At 37.9% G+C, this 19,356-nt stretch overlaps 1 protein-coding gene across 1 annotated transcript in view; it reads left to right on the top strand.

Moving 5' to 3' along the window:
• Nucleotides 1–19,356, top strand: part of PTPRQ (protein tyrosine phosphatase, receptor type Q) — a 294,121-nt gene that overhangs the window by 205,385 nt on the left and 69,380 nt on the right. Inside the window, exon 27 of the mRNA XM_021093069.1 lies at nt 7,612–7,733. Coding sequence (XP_020948728.1) covers nt 7,612–7,733 — 122 coding nt within the window. The remainder of the gene's footprint in view (nt 1–7,611; nt 7,734–19,356) is intronic.

The raw sequence follows: 19,356 nt of genomic DNA, 5'->3' as shown, positions 1-19,356 counted from the left end.
TCTTTAGCTTTACCTTTGATAGTTATTTTACTATGATTACCTGCATATAAAGGATGAAGGGAGTGAAGCAGCAATACTTACCCCAGCCCCTAACATGGTGTTATGTCGATGGCCTTATCCGAATTATTCCGGGTTGTTCCTACACGTGGCTTCTAGGTACCGCAGAACTGATGATGTTTTCTTATGTTCTTATGGAACAGGACGACCTGTCATTACTCTAGAAACTTTGGGAACTGAAAGGCATGATGGCAGGGAGAAACCTATTCATAGTTTATCCAGAGTAGATGTATAATCCAGGAAGGTAGGAGGAGACCAATGTGTGGAGTGGCTGTTGGCTGGATGCATGTTTCCATGTTTATCACCACCTCCCAAACCCTAACTATATCCCTAATCTTCACAGAAGTAGAAATTCAATCCCCCTTTCCAGCCTTATTACCAGGAGTTTTTAGCATTGGGCACCTAGTCCGAAGAGCAATGCCATTGCTTTTTCAAATGGTATGTTGGTGTTATAGATAGTGGTTTAAACTTGTACCCCAGGCATTAGCAACACCAGGAGGGCTTGTTAAAATGCGAAGTGCTCTGCCCTACCCAGGTCTTCTGGTTCAGTAAGCAGGGACTGTGGTCTCAGAATTTGCTTCTCTAACAAATTCCCAGGTAGTATTGATGCTGCTGATATGGAGACCACATTTAGAGAATCACTATTGTAGAAAGTTGTTTTATAAATATAATGCTATTCTGGAAAAAGTTGTATTATCTGATCCTAAGAGCGATAGAACTAAAAGGGTAATATTTTCATTCTTACCTGGTATGACTAGTATTGGAAGTGAGAGTTTTTGCTATTTTGTTTTTTTTTCCACTTGAGCCATCCTGAAATGACTCAGAAAACTACTCATTCACATCAGAGAAAATGGTCATACGATGAAGTCTAATACTGTGGACCTCCATGAAATCATTCCCTATACTCATTGAATAGTCTAATAGGTCAGATTCTTATGCTTACAGTATCTCCCTTCGTGATGCCATATTGCTGTTGGGAAATACAAATATAAAACAAAATTAATGCCTCGTAAAATGCAAAGAAATATTTCATAAGCCAACAGTAGTATCTCATACGGGCATGAAATCATTGGGCTCTAGGGAAACGTTTGATACCAGGGAAGGATGGCCAATTATTGAAGCATCGTAACCAGTGGGATGTATCCTGAGATGTTCTTCGCCTGCACAAGTATGGTCAGTCTCATTGCTGACCTTCTTCAGGGCCCTTGATACCCTGCATTATTTAAGATGTAAGGAATTCACCCAAACTCCCAGCCAGTTAGATTTCCTCTAGCCCTAAGAGGACTACAGGAACTTAAAGCTTCTAAAACGTACAGCTAATTCTCTCAGATGTGGTGAATCTAGGCCAAATCACAGTCCTAGAGACTGAGAAAGAATGAGTCCTTTATTTAGTGACGACAATAGCTAGGAATCTGGTGGTCCAGTGTATCTGATCCTGAAACTCAAATACCCTGGAGGGAAGGACCTTTAGGTAAACTTAAAATGAACTTCGAATCAAATAGATGTGCAGTTTAAATCACACATGTGTACAGAGCTCAAGAATATTTTGTCTTGAGAGTTCCTGTCATTTATTTATGTATGTTTATTCTTTAGGAAAGTCACTGGAGCAAGGTGCTCTAAGGACCATAATGTATTTTCTACAGTGTTTTTCATCATTAACTTAAATTTACAAGGGTCTGCAGAAGGCACAGTTACTAGTAAGTCTTTGAGTGTGCTTATTCTGAAAGCGTAGTATTAGACACACCAGACTTTGATGGTTCTTAATCAAAGTGGCATTCAGACTTTTATATGTAGTGGGCAACATGATGGCCTGTCCAGACTCACCTTTCAGCTAACACACTTAGCGTGGGGACACAGATGGATGGGAAAGATGACCCTGACCCACATAAGACCCACATTCCTGTGCAAGGATAGAAGCATGATAATCAGGAAATGATGGTTGTTAGTTACAGAAAATGCATTATTGTGAAAACCAGGGGAAAAGTGCTTATGAGAGGAAGTGATTGGATTATGGGGAATGAGAGAATAAGGATAGATCATTCCTACTGAGTAAATTGCTGTGATTTATAAGAGAAAGGGTATAGTGATATCTTGGCCCAATACTGACTGGATTCATTTCACAAACAATCCTAAATCAGGAAGTGACAGTTTATGGAGAGACAAACAAAGTCTCCTAAAGATGCTTGTACATCACTAAGCTTTTAAACTGGCATATTTGCAACTCTCTGTCCCTTTTCTTCTTTAAGCTTCCTTCATTTTGGTAGTTGACATTCCTGGTTGTAACTTCGTATTCCCCCTTATGTGACTCTAATGATAGTTTATTACACACTGGGATAGGGGAGAAAAATAATACCAGATATATTTTATTATGGATTTTTGCAGTTTTGGTAAATTCCAAGAGAAAATTATCTGAGACTTGAAAATGTGATTTGCTTAAAAGTGAACTATCATATTTGGACAACATTAAAATAATTCGATGTTGTTTTATACTATACTTTGAACATTTTGTTATTCTAAATATGTCTCAAAATTTCTATGGATTAAATGATTATCTTTCATTGCTTTTTAGTTCAGATTTAGGACTTCTTTTTCCATCATATTATGATTCTTCAAGAATATAGATAAATATAATACGTTCTAAGAGAATTATTTCATAAAGGATTTAACACAAGGGACACGTATAACAAAATAGGCAATTTAATCAAGTTTATTGAAAATGCAAATATTATCTACAGTGATTGTTTCTTAAAAAAGAAAGAAAGAAACTTTTGAAAAGTTCAAGAAATGGCATTAAAGCACAGTTCAGTTAGGGGCTAAATGCTTTGCCTTTTATTATGATTGATTAGTGTGTAGAACTTAAAATATTTAGTAGCTCGAGTAGTTAGTATATGCCATGAATGATCTTCGAATGTCATTTTTCTCTTAGCTCTGCTTGCGGTAGCAGACACTCCCTGATGAGGGCTTTGATTGCTGGTATTAAAGGAATGATCACATAGTTGACATTTTACCAGGAAAGACGAGGAGTTGCAGCAAGGCATCATACTGCATTCTGGGCTGCTCTACAGACATACTTGCAAGACTAGCTGAGGTTTCCCTTGGGAAATGGATTTAGGTCTGTCCTCATTTGAGACCCCAAAAATCCAAACTGCAGAGCAGAGAAACACAGACATAGACAAATACTTCCTGGAGCTATTTCTAAAAATAAGCAATCATCAGCATAGTCACAGAAAAATCACATCAATTTTCTGACCACAGCAGATTCTCCATGATTACACCATGTTATCTGGACAACAATAATGTACCATCTTGCCTGCCTGCTAGGAGGATGAGTTAGGTTTAAAATTGTAGTCCCAGCAGCCACTGGGTTGATATATGCAGTAGAGATTGAAGAATCAGATTCTGAAGATACCATGTTCTCTTGATCTAATTAATTTTGGCCAACTTTCTGATATGAGTTAACGACCAAGTATCAAATTCTATAGAGGTCCCTTCTAATTCTTTATAATAAGGTATGGCTTTTGTCTTTTTCTTTTTCTTTTTTTTCTGTCTATAATAGCAGTTCTTACAGAGACCTTAGCAGTGGCCTTAAAGGCCCTACAAAATCTGGCCCTGTTTCCTCTCTGACTCACCGGCCTCCAGGCTCACTGCAGTCCTTGTTACTCCTACAACACACCAGGCACAGTCCTGTCTCATGCCTTGTGCCCATTCTCCTCCCTGCGACACTCTTTCCTCAAACATCCCCAACCTCCCTCACCTCCTTAAATTATTGCCTGTCACCCGTCCAGAGAGCATATAGCCTTACCACTACATTTTTAAAAATAGTAACTCCTATTTGCACCCCTACTCTGGTTGACCTGATTCGTTTTTTGTCGTGGTGCATGTCAATTCCCAACATAGTGTATCATTTCCTTGCAAGTTATATTCTAACTTATCTACATTTTAATAATATGTGTATGTATTTTTTGTCTCCCTCCACTGAAACAGAGGCTCCATGGTCTTTATCGCTTTGGTTTTCTTATCAGAAATGTCTGCCTTGAGTAGGTGTTCAGCAAACAGCTGCTGAGAGGAGAAGAGCAGGTGCCCACTGGAAGCTCTTTGTGCACAGGTCCACAACGACCTTGATCACATCTGTCGTCTTGGGGTCTTCCCAGTTCCTGGAACATGGAAGATGCTCAGTAAATATTTTTGGTTGGGTAAATGCATAAATTTCACCTAAACATCAACAGAGCATTTGGGTAGAGATAAAATTCTTCCACATTTCCAATAGTATAAGACAGGAAAATATTTTAGCCTGTTTTTCTCTTTATTTCTGCCCAAATGGTTCTCCACAATGCTTCTCACAAAGCTAGAAGGCTGGTTTTGCAAAAACGTGAATATGTGATAAATAATTAAAATCTTAATTAATGAACACCTCATAAAGTTTTACCTAGCTTCTAGCCAATCCCCTTTTACAGAGTCAAAGACAGGAAACCCACAAAACATCTTACATTCTTCAAAGCAGATTTCTCCATGGTGAAAGTATATAATGATCAGTAACAGGGTACCTGATCCTAAAGCCCATCCTCTTCTCATTTAACAGTGGGAACAGAGATTCAGAGCTTCCATTTGTTAAGCTAATACTTGCTACAGTGGCCATAACATTTCTACGAAATACCCAGCTTGGGAGGAAAGAGGGTTGCCACTCTTGGGAATGGATTGCATCATTCCATGAAGGCATGCAAAAGCTCTTAATTATGTGCTCAGCCATCTCCTCAGCCCTTAATTATGTTGGTGGTGGGAGACCTCTCCTAGCTTTCATTTGTTATGTAAAATTATCTAAATGAATTACACCACAATTTGAGGTAGTTTTCCTAAAGCTCGGGTTATAAAGTTAGAATGAGACTGACGATTTCAGAATATGCCAGGTATGTTTAAGTGCAGAGATCCCACTGTCTCTTCTTCATTAGTCACTAGAGAAATCAGTTACCTAATTCTGTCATTGTTATTAACACATATCAGCTCCACATACCATCATCTCTCTTGGAAGTGTTCTCAGTACCGAATCGTCACTACTATCAACATCCTAAATACCCGCCTGGTGTTGACGTAAATCTTTTGGCTTTCTTCGGAGCCTGTGACTCACTTGAACAAGATGTACTTGCCATATTTATTTATTTATTTTTGTCTTTTTGCCTTTTCTAGGGCCGCTCCTGTGGCATATGGAGGTTCCCAGGCCAGTAGTCTAATCGGAGCTGCAGCCGCCAGCCTACACCACAGCCACAGCCATGTGGGATCCGAGCCACCTCTGCGACCTACACCACAGCTCATGGCAATGCCAGATCCTTAGCCCACTGAGCAAGGCCAGGGATCGAACCCACAACCTCATGGTTCCTAGTCGGATTCATTAACCACTGCGCCACAATGGGAACTCCTGAAAAAAATTTAAAAACCTTTTTCCATCTTGGTCTTATCTCCGTAGTTCTAGTTCATCTTTCCACTTGCCAGGTAGACATCTCTTTTTCCGTCTTGGTCTTATCTCCCTAGTTCTAGCTCATCTTTCCACTTGCCAGGTAGACATCTCAGTCCTTTTGAGTGTCTCAGACTTCATGAGTACAGGCCCAAAGTGACCATCCCTGCCCTGTCTTTATCTCTCCCAAAACTAGAGTCTGCTCCTACATGTGCTATTGTGAATTCTTTAAACACTCTCCCGGCATTGATACATGAATTCACTTTTCACTGCATTGTCCATCTCACATCTACTCAGCCCTTAAGTTCTTTTTATTAAATTTTTTAAAGGTCTCTGGATTCATCTCCTCCTCTCTCTACCTACTGTCATTCTCCCACTTGAGAGTCTCATCAGATCTCACCTGACTTTTTGGAAATAGCCTGTCTGGACTCAATGCTTCAAAGCATCCACATTTTTCATAGCCACATGAGATTTCTTCCTAAATCATTAAAAAATGTCCTTTTCAATACCTTCAGTGGCATCCCATTGTTTCAAATGAACTTCAAGCCCTTTAATATAGTAATCAAGTGCTCTCTAACTTAGTTCCCAAGTGGCCACTTGAGGCTTATTCCTTGCCTAACCCTCCATGAACGCTGGTCTTTCTGTGCTATCTCTGTTCCTTGAACTTAGGGATCCTGATTTTTTTTTTTTGTACCATGGATTCCTTTGACAGTCTGGTGATGTGTGTGGACCCCTTCCTAGAATAATATTTTTGAATGTACAAAATAATAAACACAAGATTACCATGGAAAGCCATTCTGCAGAAATAAAATTCTGTCTATAGACCCTATTGTTTATGTTTTTGTAGCTTTGCTTATGACCCTCTTAGCAAAGAAGTGCCCCCAAACCTGCCCTTCTGATTATTGAAATTCTTCTCATGTTTCAAAGCCTATTCAACCCTCTTCTCCTCTGTGCAACTTCTCCTTGACTCCCTGCCCATCTGTATTCACCACTTCATCCTTCACCCTTCAGAATGGATTATTTCTAATTAGTTCTTATCTTTATTCTGCCCTTTACTATAATGTTTTGTATTGATTGATGAAAACAGGCCAAGCACTAAACTCACAGGCAACTTTCACACATTTTGCATTCGTAATTTTTTTTTAAAATGCCATGAAATACACATACAAGGAGGAAACCGAGATCCAGAAATTTTGTTGTTTGACCAAGATCATATGACTTGTTGCTCTTACAAATTATTTGAGGAAAGAGGTACTTTATCTTCTTCTGTACACCTTCTGAGTATCTATGGAACAATATTGTTCAGTAACACGTGGATTTAAAAGTCATAACTACTGAGAAATACATATCTTGCAATACGTAATGTCCCAGGAATTGATGAGAGGCCATCGTAGGACAGGGATGTGCAGAGCACTTCTTCTAGGTCAGCGTCTATGTCAAATTAACTGTGACTAAATCCTTCTTAGACGAAGACTCTTCTAATTCCTCATAGTTTCTCAAACTGAAATTTCAACAAGGGTTTTCAGCAATCACTCCATAAAATATTATCTCTTGTTTTACACTCTCGATGAAAAGACAACAGTAATAAAAGTAGGACAAAAAATTTGTTTGAATCATAATAAATTCATTGTAATAATAAGATCAGTTGTATAACCTACTTCCTATGCAATTTCCTCAGTGAAAACAATAAAACAAGGCCAATTTACATTTTAAGATAATTTTAGCTATAACTTGAACCAGTTCCACTTTTCTGTAGTCAAATATGTTTCTGTAGGTTTTCATAAAACAACACTATTAGGCTATTTTAAAATAAAAATGTTTGTTCAAAAGATTACTTTAGCAATAGCAATGCTTTTCAAAATATTAGTTTAAAATCATCTATTTATGATCATTAATTTCTCATGTGGAAGTTCTTTGTGTATTGTAATTATTTTGAAGGGAATTACGTTTTTTGATTTGCCAGTGCCTTTCAGCATGCTGTGAACTATAAATTAATATAGCCTTGATTTATTATGATTATCCTTTTTTACAGTCTTTTCTATTATTGTACTCTGGCAAATGCTAGCTTAAATGTAGCAAGGTAATTGATTTTTTTTCTCTTTTCATAGCTCCAGATGGACCTCCTGAAAATGTCCTTGTAGTAGCAACCTCACCTTTTAGCATCAACATCAGCTGGAGTGAACCTGCTGTCATCACAGGACCAACATTCTATCTGATAGATGTCCAGTCGGTAAGGCATGTCTTACCTTCTGCAAAGGCAGAAGAGTGCATGGTTAAGAATACAGACTTTGAATTTTAATCTCAGCTCTGTTAGACCTTGGGCGACTGACTGAACTTGTTTGTGTTTGTGTCCACATCTATAAATTAAAGCTTGACAAAGCTACGCAAGGTACAGAGACTTTGTGAGGACTAAGTATGTATGCATAAAGAGCTTAAAACATAACCTGACACATAATAAGTGTTCAAAAAATGCATCTAATGTATCATCACTATGGTTATTATTTTATTCTCAGGGTATAGATGAAGAATATAAACAAGTGGTTATATTGAAAATGATCTATTGGTTTAAAATCCTTGAAAAAACTCACAACATGAAAGGAGAGGGGAAAAGGCATTAGGAGAAATACCTCCAAAATAAGATAACATCAGGGCTTAATTTTGAAAATAACTGAAGTAGAACATGAAAAGGAAATGGTAGAAGAAACGCGGAAGTTAGCGCCATTCAAGAAAAAGCAAGTCCTTTGGGACTCCTCCGTCAAAGCATTCAAGAAGAAAGGGCTAAGAGATGGGGCCAGAAAAAGAGGCAGACTTATGTTATGGAGTGGGTTTCACGGTCAGGGCACTGGGGTGTCAACTACAGAATAAAGCAGTGGTGGGATACAGATCTCCGTAGTGCAGGCTTAGTATGGTCTCATTGTCCAGGATAGTTTTAGAGCAGTCCTGAGGGTGCAAAAATAATTACGGAGACAGAAACTGTAAGAGTAAAGCTGAACAGGAGTTCTACTGTGGTGCAGGGGAAAACAAACTGACTAATATCTGTGAGGACATGGGTTCAGTTCCTGGCCTTGCTCAGTGGATTGAATTGTGGAGTTATCGTGGTGCAGTAGAAACGAATCCATCTAGGAACCATGAGGTTGCGGCTTTGATCCCTGGCCTCAGTCATTGGGTTAAGGATCTGGTGTTGCCTTGAGCTGTGGTGTAGGTTGCAGACGTGGCTCAGATCCCATGTTGCTGTGGCTGTGGCATAGGCTGCTGGCTTCCACTCCAATTGGACCCCCTTGCCTGGGCACCTCCATGTGCCATGGGTGCAGCTCTAAAACAAGACAAAAAAAAAAAAAAAAAAAAAAAAAGGATCCAGAATTGTTTTGACCTGTGGTGTAGGTCGCAGATGTGGCTCAGATACCACATTGCTGTGGCTGTGGTGTTGGCCAGCGGCTGCAGCTCTGATTTGACCCCTAGCCTGGAACTTTGATATGCCATGGGTGCAGCCTAAAAGTCCACAAAGAAAAAAAAAGAGTAAAACTGAACAAGAAAAGATAAAGACAGAGGAAATGGAGTGAGGGAACAGAATGAAAAGATAATTTAAATCTACAGGATTTGGTGGAAAAAAAATCTGTGAGGGTGAGTGAAAAGAGAATCAGGGATGACTTTCAAATATGTGAGCTGGAAAATTGCGAGGAGGAACAGATTTGTAGAAAAAAGGAATGAAGTCAGTCCTAGATGCCCTGAGTTTTAGATGCCTGGCCGTCCTCCAGGTGAAGAGACCCCATGAGCAGTTTCACAAATGGATCTGGGGCTCAGGAGAGGAAGCTTGTATTTCCACATTTGGGAAGTGTTGGTGTTTAGGTATAGATGAAATAATATGAGGAGTTGAGATTAACTATGGAACGGAGTAAGGGTAAGAAACTCTTCCGTAAGAACTAACTCAAGGAGTTTTCTGGTAGCCTAGTGAGTTAAGGCTCTGGCATTGTCGCTGCAGCAGCCTAGGGTGACATGGGTTTGATCTCTGGCCTCAGAACTTTGGCATGTCACAGGCAAGGCCAAAGAACCAACCTTAGGGTATTACTCTTGGGAATACAAACATTTAAAGAAGAGGACACCAAAGACGCAAATTGGAGTAGCCATCCAGACCTGAGTCAAACCTTTCACCTAAAACAGGGTGCTCAGTAATGTGAATAATGCAGACTTGATAATTAGGATTAGTACTGGAAGTATCTCCTTGGCACTCTGCTTGAGTTTTACTGGACCTGATGACCAGTGTCTTCTGGTGGTGAATTAGGTAATTTATGGTGAATTCACCCACTGTTCCCCCTTGCTATCTCTATTCATATCTTGTTTAACTTTTATGATTTAATTATGTCTTCATTATTATTTCTTAAAGGGAAATACTTCTATCTCAAGAGATATGTGATGATTAAAGGAAAACTTAAGGGATTTTTGTACATTTGTTCTCCCATTCAGTTTTGAGTTTTTGCTCCTTTTTAAGAGCATATTTGTAAAGACTTTTGGTTCATAATTAGCCAGAAGTAATCAACATGAATGACAAGTGCTCTGGGAAGATACATTAAAAACAAATTACAAAATGTTAGCTCTGTGTTTTATCAAATAAAAGACACTTTGTAAAGGAAAATTGCACCATGTTAGAATTTGATTATATTTAAAGGAAGGAAAAGTAAAGCATTTTAAAAAGTGATTTATTACCTCATTTTCTTAGTATTCTTAGATGAAAAATGTGCCAGGAAAAGAGAAGAATGAAACGATAATACGGTAATTGCTATTTTATGTCAGTTGCATGTTAGCCTCTTCATATGCATTATTTATCATATCTAATAACATTTTGATGTGAATATTACCTTCATTTGCATAAAAGGGAACTGAGGTGCCTGAAATACTTCTCAAATACTTATCCAAAGACCTGGCTAAAACCAGCAGACAATGGTGTGCGGGAAATAGGAAAAACCATCAAATAGTAAATGAAAATTGCCAAACGGAAATATATGCTCACCAAAATCCCTTTGGATCAAAGATAGTAAAAATTCAAGCAAATTCTAACACCTCGCAGTTTCGCTAGTTTCCCTGAAACTAAGCTGTCGTTGGTTCCTTCTTCCCACCTTCCTTCGACACACTCTTAAGCACGTGTACTTGCCAGCGTTGTGCTGGGCGCTGGGTGTGTAGAAGCGGACAAGTCTGACATGGTCATTCATGGTCTTTATAGGTTTATCTGCAACTCATTTCTCGCTTATGTAATTATCTACCTTCAAAATCAAAGGCTGCCAGGCCAGAAAAACCCCACATCATTGAAATTAGAACTTGTGCTGCATCCTGGCCTTCACCAAATTATAGCCACCAGGGCATAAAAACTCTTTCTTTAAGAGACTCATATTAAGCAAAAATTAACACTCCTGAATAATCTATTTTTTAATTAGCAGTGACTTATTGAATAGCTTCTTTTCATCAAAGGAAAGATGGAAAAGATAAAGTGCTGCTTTCAGGTAGCTCACACTCTAGCGAAGGGCCCCGGAATATAAAAGCTACTTACAGATTATGACATATGCAGTCTTTTTAGAAGATGAAGTAAAAAAATTAACTAGGAGTTCTCATTGTGGCACAGCAGAAACAAATCCAACTAGAAACCATGAAGTTGAGGGTTCAATCCCTGGCCTCGCTCAGCAGGTTAAGGATGTGGCGTTGCCGGGAGCTGTGGTGTAGGTCGCAGACACGGCTCGGATCCCATGTTGCTGTGGCTGAGCGCAGGCACAGCTCCAATTAGACCCCTAGCCTGGGAACCTCCATATGCCGCAGCTGTGGCCCTAAAAAGACAAACACACACAAAAAATGTAACTAAAGCTTCGCCTAGGGGGGACATAATATATAGAGAAGACTGCACAGAGAAGGTTAAATTTGTTCTGGGAGGTGGGAATAAATAGGCATGTACCAGTGGTGAAGGGTACAGTTAGTGGAGAGAAAGGAGAGGAAGAGAGAACCTGAGTCAACATTGTATGTAAAACAACCACACTTCAAAAAAGGGAGATATGTCATAATAATAATAAATGATCAAATATATGAGCACATAAATTTGGAATTGATTGAAGGGGAAGGGGATGGGTCAAAAAGGTCTGAGGTTTCAGTCCTGGAAAAGTGGATGAATAATGGTTAATAAAAGCAAAACTAGAGTAGGTTTCGTGATGAAAGAAAATGAATTTTTGTACATGCTATATTTGAGGATCCAGTAATCTTTTTGGATTTTCCTGTATATTTTTAAGATACAGTAAATAACAGACATGCTAGTTCATAGCTCACTACTTGCTATCTTTACCCTTTTTTCTTATTGGTCTTTTTAGGCCCGCACCCACGACGTATGGACGTTACCAGGCTAGGGATCGAATCAGAGCTGTAGCTGCTGGCCTGTACCACAGCCACAGCAACGTGTGATCCGAGCCGCGTCTGCGACCTAAACCACAGCTCATGGCAGTGCCAATTCCTCACCTACTGAACAGACCAGGGATCAAATTTGCATCCTCCTGGATACTAGTCGGATTCATTTCTGCTGAGCCACGTTAGAACTCCTACCCATTTTTAAAAAATTAATTTAATTTTAATTTTATCCTGGAGTGTAGGTGATTGACAATGTTGTGTAGTTCCAGGTGTACAGCAAAGTGATTCCGTTGCACACACACACCACACACACACACACACATCCATTCTTTTTGAGGTTCTTTTCCCTTATAGGTTATTACAGAATGTTGGGTAAGGATCCCTGTGCTGTAAAGTAGGTCCCTGTTGATTATCTATGTTATATGTAGTGGTGGCGTGTGTTAAACCACACTCCTAATTTATGCCCCTTGTCCACCTCTCCCCTTTGGTAACCATATGTTTGTTTTCATTTGTTTCTATTTTGTAAAACTGTTCATTTGTATCATTACTCAGATTCCACCTGTAAATATCATACGATATTTGTCTTCCTCTAACTTCACCTCGTGTGATGAGGTTGCTGCAGGTGGGCCGCTGTCATTCTTCTTGTGGTTGAGTATTATCCCACATCTTCTTCACACACTCCTCTGTTGATGGGCACTTGGTCGATTCCAAGTCTTGGCTACTGTAAATAGTGCGGCTGTGAACATTAGGGTATGTGCATCTTTCTAAGTTACGGTTTTTTCTCTGGATATGTGCCTGGTGTGGGATTGCTAGATCATATGGTAGTTCTATTTTCATTTTTTTAAGGAATGTTCATACTGTTCTCCCTAGTGGTTGTACTAATTTGCACTCCCATCAGTAGTGTAGGAGGGTTCTCTTTTCTCCACACCTCTCCAGGACTTATTGTTTGTGGACTCTTTGGTGATAGCCATTCTGATTGGTGTGAGGTGATGCCTCCTTATTGTTTTAATTTGCATTTCTTTAATAATTAACAGTGTTGTGAATCTTTTCATGTGCTTTCTGGTCATCTGCCTAGCTTCTTTGGAGAAATGTCTATTTAGATCATCTGCCATTTTTTGACTGAGTTGTTTGGGGTTTTTTTGATATTGAGCTGCATGAGCTGTTTGTATATTTTGGAGCTTAGTTCCTGTCAGCTGCTTCATTAGAAAATATTTTCTCCCATTCTATAGGTTGTCTTTTGTTTGTTTGTTTGTGGTTTCCTTTGCTCTGCAAAAGCTTTTAAGTTTAATTTGTTTATTTTTCTTTTTATTGTCATTATCTAGGAGGTGAATCAAAAAAAGATATTGCTGGGAGTTCTGGTTGTGGCTCAATGGAAATGAACCTGACTAGTATCCATGAGGATGCTGGTTCAATCCTTGGCCTTGCGTCAGCGGGTTAAAGATCTGGCATTGCTGTGAGCTGTGGTGTGTGTCACAGACACAGCTTGGATCCCACATTGCTGTGGCTGTGGCATAGGCTGTCAGCTGTAGCTCCAATTCGATCCCTAGCTGGGAACTTCCATTTGCCAGAGGTGCAGGCCTTAAATAAAAATAAACACATTTTTTTAAAAAGATATTACTGCAATTTATGACAGAATATTCTGCCTAAGTTTTCCTCTAGGAGTTTTATAGTATCTCACCTTATTTTTAGGTTTTTAATGCATTTTGAGTTTTTGTGTATGGTGTCAGAGAATGTTCTAATTTCATTATTTCGCATGTAGCTGTCTAGTTTCCCCAGCACCACTTATTGAAGAGACTGTCTTTTCCCCATTGTATATTCTTGCCTCCTTTGTCATAGATTAGTTGATAATAGGTGAGCGGGTTTATTCTGGGGATCTCTATGCTGTTCCACTGATTTATATTTCTGTTTTTGTGCCAGTGCCATACTATTTGATGACTATAGCTGTGAAGTGTAGTCTTATGTAAGGGAGCCTGATTCCTCTAGTTCCATTTTTCTTTCTCAAGATTGCTTTGGTTAGTCATGGTTTTTTTGTGTGTGTGTTACCATATATATTTAAAAATTTTTGTAATAGTTCTGTAAAAATTGCCATCATTTGGTAATTTGATAGGAATTGCATTGAATCTGTAAATTGCCTTGGGTGTATGGTCATTTTGATAATACTGATTTTTTCAATCCAAGAACATGGTGTATTTTTCAATCCGTTTGCATCTTTGATTTCTTTCAACAGTGCGTTATAGTTTTCAGTGTACAGTATTTTGCCTCCTTAGGTTAATTTATTCCTAGGTATTTATTTTTTTAAAACAAATTTATTGGAGTATGGTTGCTTTACAGTGTTATGTTAGTTTCAGGTGTATAGCAAAGTGATTCAGTTATACGTATTTTATATATATATATATATATTCATTCTTTTTCAGATCCTTTCCCATATAAGTTATTACAGAGTATTGAGTAGAGTTCTCTGTGCTCCATGATAGATCCTTGTTGGTTACGTATTTTGTATACAGTAGTGTGCACTATGTTCATCCCAAACAACTAAGTTAGGTGTTTTATTCTTTTTGATGCTATGGTAAATGGAGTGTTTCCTTAATTTCTGTTTCTAATCTTTTGTTGTTAGTGTGTAGAAATGCAACAGATTTCTATGTATTAATTTTATATCCTGAAACTTTATCCAATTCATTGACGAGCTCTATAATTTTCTGGTAGCATGTTTAAAATTTTCTATGTATAGTGTCATGTCATCTGCAAATAGTGACACTTTTACTTCTTTTACAATTTGTGTTGCTTTTCTTTCTTTTTCTTCTCTGATTTTCATGGCTAGGACTTCCAAAACTATGCTGAATAAAATTGGCAAGAGTGGACTTGTTATAGAACTTAGCAGAAATGCTTTCAGTTTTTCACCATTAAATATGATATTAGCTGTGGGTTTGACACATACGGCCTTTATTACATTGAGGTGGATTTCCTCAATGCCCACGTTATGGAGAGTTTTTATCATAAATGTGTGTTGAATTTTGTCAGAAGATTTTTCTGCATCTATTGAGATGATAATGTGGTTTTTATTCTTCAATTTGTTTATGCAGTGCATCACACTTGTTGATTAGTGAATACTGAAAAATCCTTGCATCCCTGGGATAAATCTCACTCAATCATGATATATAACCCTTTTAATGTATCACTGGATTCAATTTGCTAGAATTTTCTTGAGGATTTTGTGTCTCCTTTCATCAGTGTTACTGGCCTGTAATTTTTTGTGTGTGGTATCTTTGTCTGGTTTTGGTATCAGGATGATGAGGTCCTCAGAATGAGTTTGGGAGTGTTCCTTCCTCTGCAGTTTTTTGGAAGAGTTTCACAAGGATAGGTGTTAACTCTTCTTTAAATATTTGATAGAATTTTCCTTCTGGTCCTAGACTTTTGATTGTTGGAAGTTTTTTTTTTTTAAATCACAGCTTCAATTTCAGTATTTGTGATTGGTCTGTTCATATTTTCTATTGCTTCCTGGTTCAGTCTTAGAAGGTTGCACCTTTCTATAAATTTTTCCTTTTCTTCTAGGTTGATCCTTTGTATTTATGTGGTGTTGGTTGTAACTTCTTTTTCATTTCTGGGCCCTCTTTCTTTTTTATCTTGATGAGTCTGGTGAAAGTTTTATCAATTTTATTGATTTTTTTTAAGAACCAGCTTTTAGTTTCATTGGTCTTTTCTATTGTTTTATTTGTCTCTATCTCATTTATTTCTGCTCTGCTTTTTATGATTATTTTCCTTCTACTAACATTGGGTTTTGTTTATTCTTCTCTAGTTGCTTTAGGTATAAGGCTAGGTTGTTCATTTGAGATTTTTCTTGTTTCCTGAGGTAAGCTTGTATAGCTATAAACTTCCCTCTTACACTTCATGTCCTGTATCCCATAAGTTTTGGGATTGTCATATTTCTGTATTCATTTTCTCTAGGTATTTTTTTCCCTCTTTGATTTCTTCAATGATCTGTGGTGGTTTGGTAACATATTGTTTAGCCTCCACATGATTGTGTTTTTTTACAGATTTTTTTTTGTTTTGTTTCTTTAGGGCTGAACCCATAGCATATGGAAGTTCCCAGGCTAGAGGTTGAATTGAAGCTGTAGCCACTGGCCTATGCCACAGCCACAGCAACACAGGATCTGAGCCCCATCTATGACCTACACTGAAGTTCACAGCAATGCCAGATCCTCAACCCACCAAGTGAGGCCAGGGATCAAAGCCACATCCTCATGGATACTAACTAGTCAGGTTCTTACCATTAGCTGTGACGGGAACTGCCTTTTACAGTTTTTTTTAAATCATTTATATGTATATATATTTTTTTTCTACTGTATGGCATGGTGATCCAGTTATACATACATGTATACATTCTTTTTTCTCACGTTACATGTCCCATCATAAGTGACTAGACAGAGTTTCCAGTGATACACAGCAGGATTCTATTGCTAATTCATCCCAAAGGCAGCATTCTGCATCTGTTTACCCTAAGCTCCCACTCCCTCCCCTTCCTCTTGGCATCCATAAGTCTGTTCTCCAAGTCCATGATTTTCTTTTCTGTGGAAAGGTCCATTTGTGCCCTATATTAGATTCCAGATATGTGATATCATATGGTATTTGTCTTTCTCTTTCTGACTTACTTCACTCAGTATGAGAGTCTCTAGTTGCATCCATGTTGCTGTTAATGGCATTATTTTGTTCTTTTTTATGGCTGAGTAGTATCTCAATGTGTATATATACCACTTCTTCCTAATCCAATCATCTGTCAGTGGACATTTGGGTTGATTCCATGTCTTGGCTATTGTGAATAGTGCTGCAATGAACATGCAGGTGCATGTGTCTTTTTTAAGGAGAGTTTTGTCCGGATATATTCCCAAGAGTGGGATTGCTGGGTCATATGATAGTTCTATGTATAGTTTTCTAAGGTACCTCTATACTGTTCTCCATAGTGGTTGTACCAGCTTAAATTCCACCACAGTGCAGGAGGGTTCCCTTTTCTCCACACCCCCTCCAGCATTTGTTATTTGTGGACTTATGAATGATGGCCATTCTGACTGGTGTGAGGTGGCATCTCATGGTAGTTTTGATTTGCATTTCTCTAATCATTGATGCTGAGCATTGTTTCAAGTGCTTGTTGGCCATCTGTACATCTTCCTTGGAGAAATGTCCATTCAGGTCTTTTGCCCATTTTTCAATTGGGTTGTTGGCTTTTTTGCTTTGAGTTGTATAAGTTCTTTGTATATTTTAGAGATTAGGCCCTTGTCAGTTGCATCATTTGAAACTATCTTCTCCCATTCTGTCAGTTGTATTTTTGTTTCCTTTTTGGTTTCCTTTGCTGTGCAAAAGCTTGTCAGTTTGATGAGGTCCCATTGGTTTATTTTTAACTTTATTTCTGTTGCTTTGGGAGACTGACCTGAGAAAACATTTGTAAGGTTGCTATCAGAGTATGTTTTGCCTTCCAGGAGTTTGATGGTCTCTTGTCTTATATTTAAGTCTTCCAGCCATTTTGAGTTTATTTTGGTGCATGGCGTGAGGGTGTGTTCTAGTTTCATTGATTTGCACGCAGCTGTCCAGGTTTCCCAGCAATACTTGCTGAAAAGACTGTCTTTTTCCCATTTTATATTCTTGCTTCCTTTGTCAAAGACTAATTGATGAAAGGTGTCTGGGTTTATTTATGGGTTCTCTATTCTGTTCCATTGGTCTGTATGTGTGTTTTGGTACCAGTACCACATTGTCTTGATTGCCTGAAGTCTGGGAGAGAATGCCTCCTGCTTGGTTTTTGTTCTTCAGAATTGCTTTGGTAATTCTGGGTCTTTTATGGTTCCACATGTTTTTGGATTGTTTGTTCTAGTTCTGTGAAAAATGTCATGGGTAATTTGATAGGGGTTGCATTGAATCTTTAGGTTGCTTTGGGTAGTATGGCCATTTTTACAATATTAATTTTTCCAACCCAGGAGCATGACTTCACAGATGGCTTTACAGCTTTTTTTTTTTTTTTTTTTTAATCTTGCAGTTGATTTCTACTCTCATAGAGTTGTGGTTGAAAAAGATGCTAGATTTAAAATCAATTTTCTTGAATTCTCCAAGGCTTGCTTTGTGGCCCAGATGTGATCTATCTTAGAGAATATTACATGTGCACTTGAGAGAAATGTGTATTTCTGATGCTTCTGGATGGAATGTTCTAAGTAAGCTCCTTGTATTCTAATTTGTCATTTAAGGCCTGCATTTCCTTATTGATTTTCTGTTGGGTGATCTTCCCATTGATGTAACTCTTCCACCAATAGTATATCACTGTTGATTTCTCCTTTTATGGCTATTAGAATTTGCCTTATATATTGAGGTAGTCCTATGTTGGGTGCATATGTATTTGCAATTGTTATATCTTCTTGGATTAATCCTTTGCTCACTAGGTAATGTCCTTCTTTGTAACTTGTAACCATTTTTATTTTAAAGTCTATTTTGTCTGAAAAAAGTTTTGGATATTGCAACTCCATCTTCTTTTGATTACCATGTTCATGGAGTACCATTTTCCATTCCCTCACTTTCAGTCTGTGTGTTTCCCTAGATATGAAGGTTTTTTTTTTTTTGTAGGCAGATTTTATACAGATCTTGTTTTTGTATCCATTTAGCCAGTCTATATCTTATGGTTGGAGTATTTAATCCATTTACATTTAAATTATTATTAATATGTATGTTATTATGCTATTTTCTTAATTGTTTGGATTTATTTTGTAGGTCTTTTTTTCTTCCGTTCTCTTTTTGTTCTAGTCTCTTGCAATTTCATGACTATCTTCAGTGTTGTGTTTATATTACTTTTTCTTTTTTATGTTTGTATCTTGTGTTTATATTACTTTTTATTTTTTATGTTTGTATCTATTTAGAGTTTTGGTTTGCAGTTACCATGAGGTTTGGATATAGCACTCTCTCTATATACAATATACAAGAGTGTCTTGAGTTGCTAGTCTCTTAATTTCAAATGCATTTCCAATATCCTGCATTTCTACTCCCCTGTTCTCATGACTGCTGGTTTTGATATTGTATGTGTGTGTGGATGATTTCCTACATGTACTGTATGTTTGCTTTTACCACTGAGTATTCCCATTCATAATTTTCCTGTTTCTTGTTGTGGCCTTTTCTTTTCCACCTAGGGGAGTTCCTTTAGCATTTGTTGTAAAGCTGGTTGAGTTGTGCTGAATTCTCTTAGCTTCTCCTTGTCTGTAAAGCTTTCAAGTTCTTCATCAAGCTTGAATGAGAGTCTTGGTGGATAGAATATTCTTGGTTGTAGGTTCTTCCCTTTCATCACTTTAAAAATATTGTGCCATTCTCTTATGGCCTGCTGAGTTTCTGCTGATAAATCAGCCAATAGCCTTATGGAGATTCCCTTATATGTTATTTGCTGATTTTCCCTTGTTGTTTTAAATGTATTTTTGTCTTTATTTTTGTCAGTTTGATTAATATATGTGTCAGTGTGT

Source organism: Sus scrofa, chromosome 5 (genome assembly GCF_000003025.6).
Source record: "Sus scrofa isolate TJ Tabasco breed Duroc chromosome 5, Sscrofa11.1, whole genome shotgun sequence".
NCBI classification, from domain to species: domain Eukaryota; kingdom Metazoa; phylum Chordata; class Mammalia; order Artiodactyla; family Suidae; genus Sus; species Sus scrofa.
Note: the sequence above shows the minus strand (reverse complement) of the source record. Positions and strands in the feature narration are given on the sequence as shown.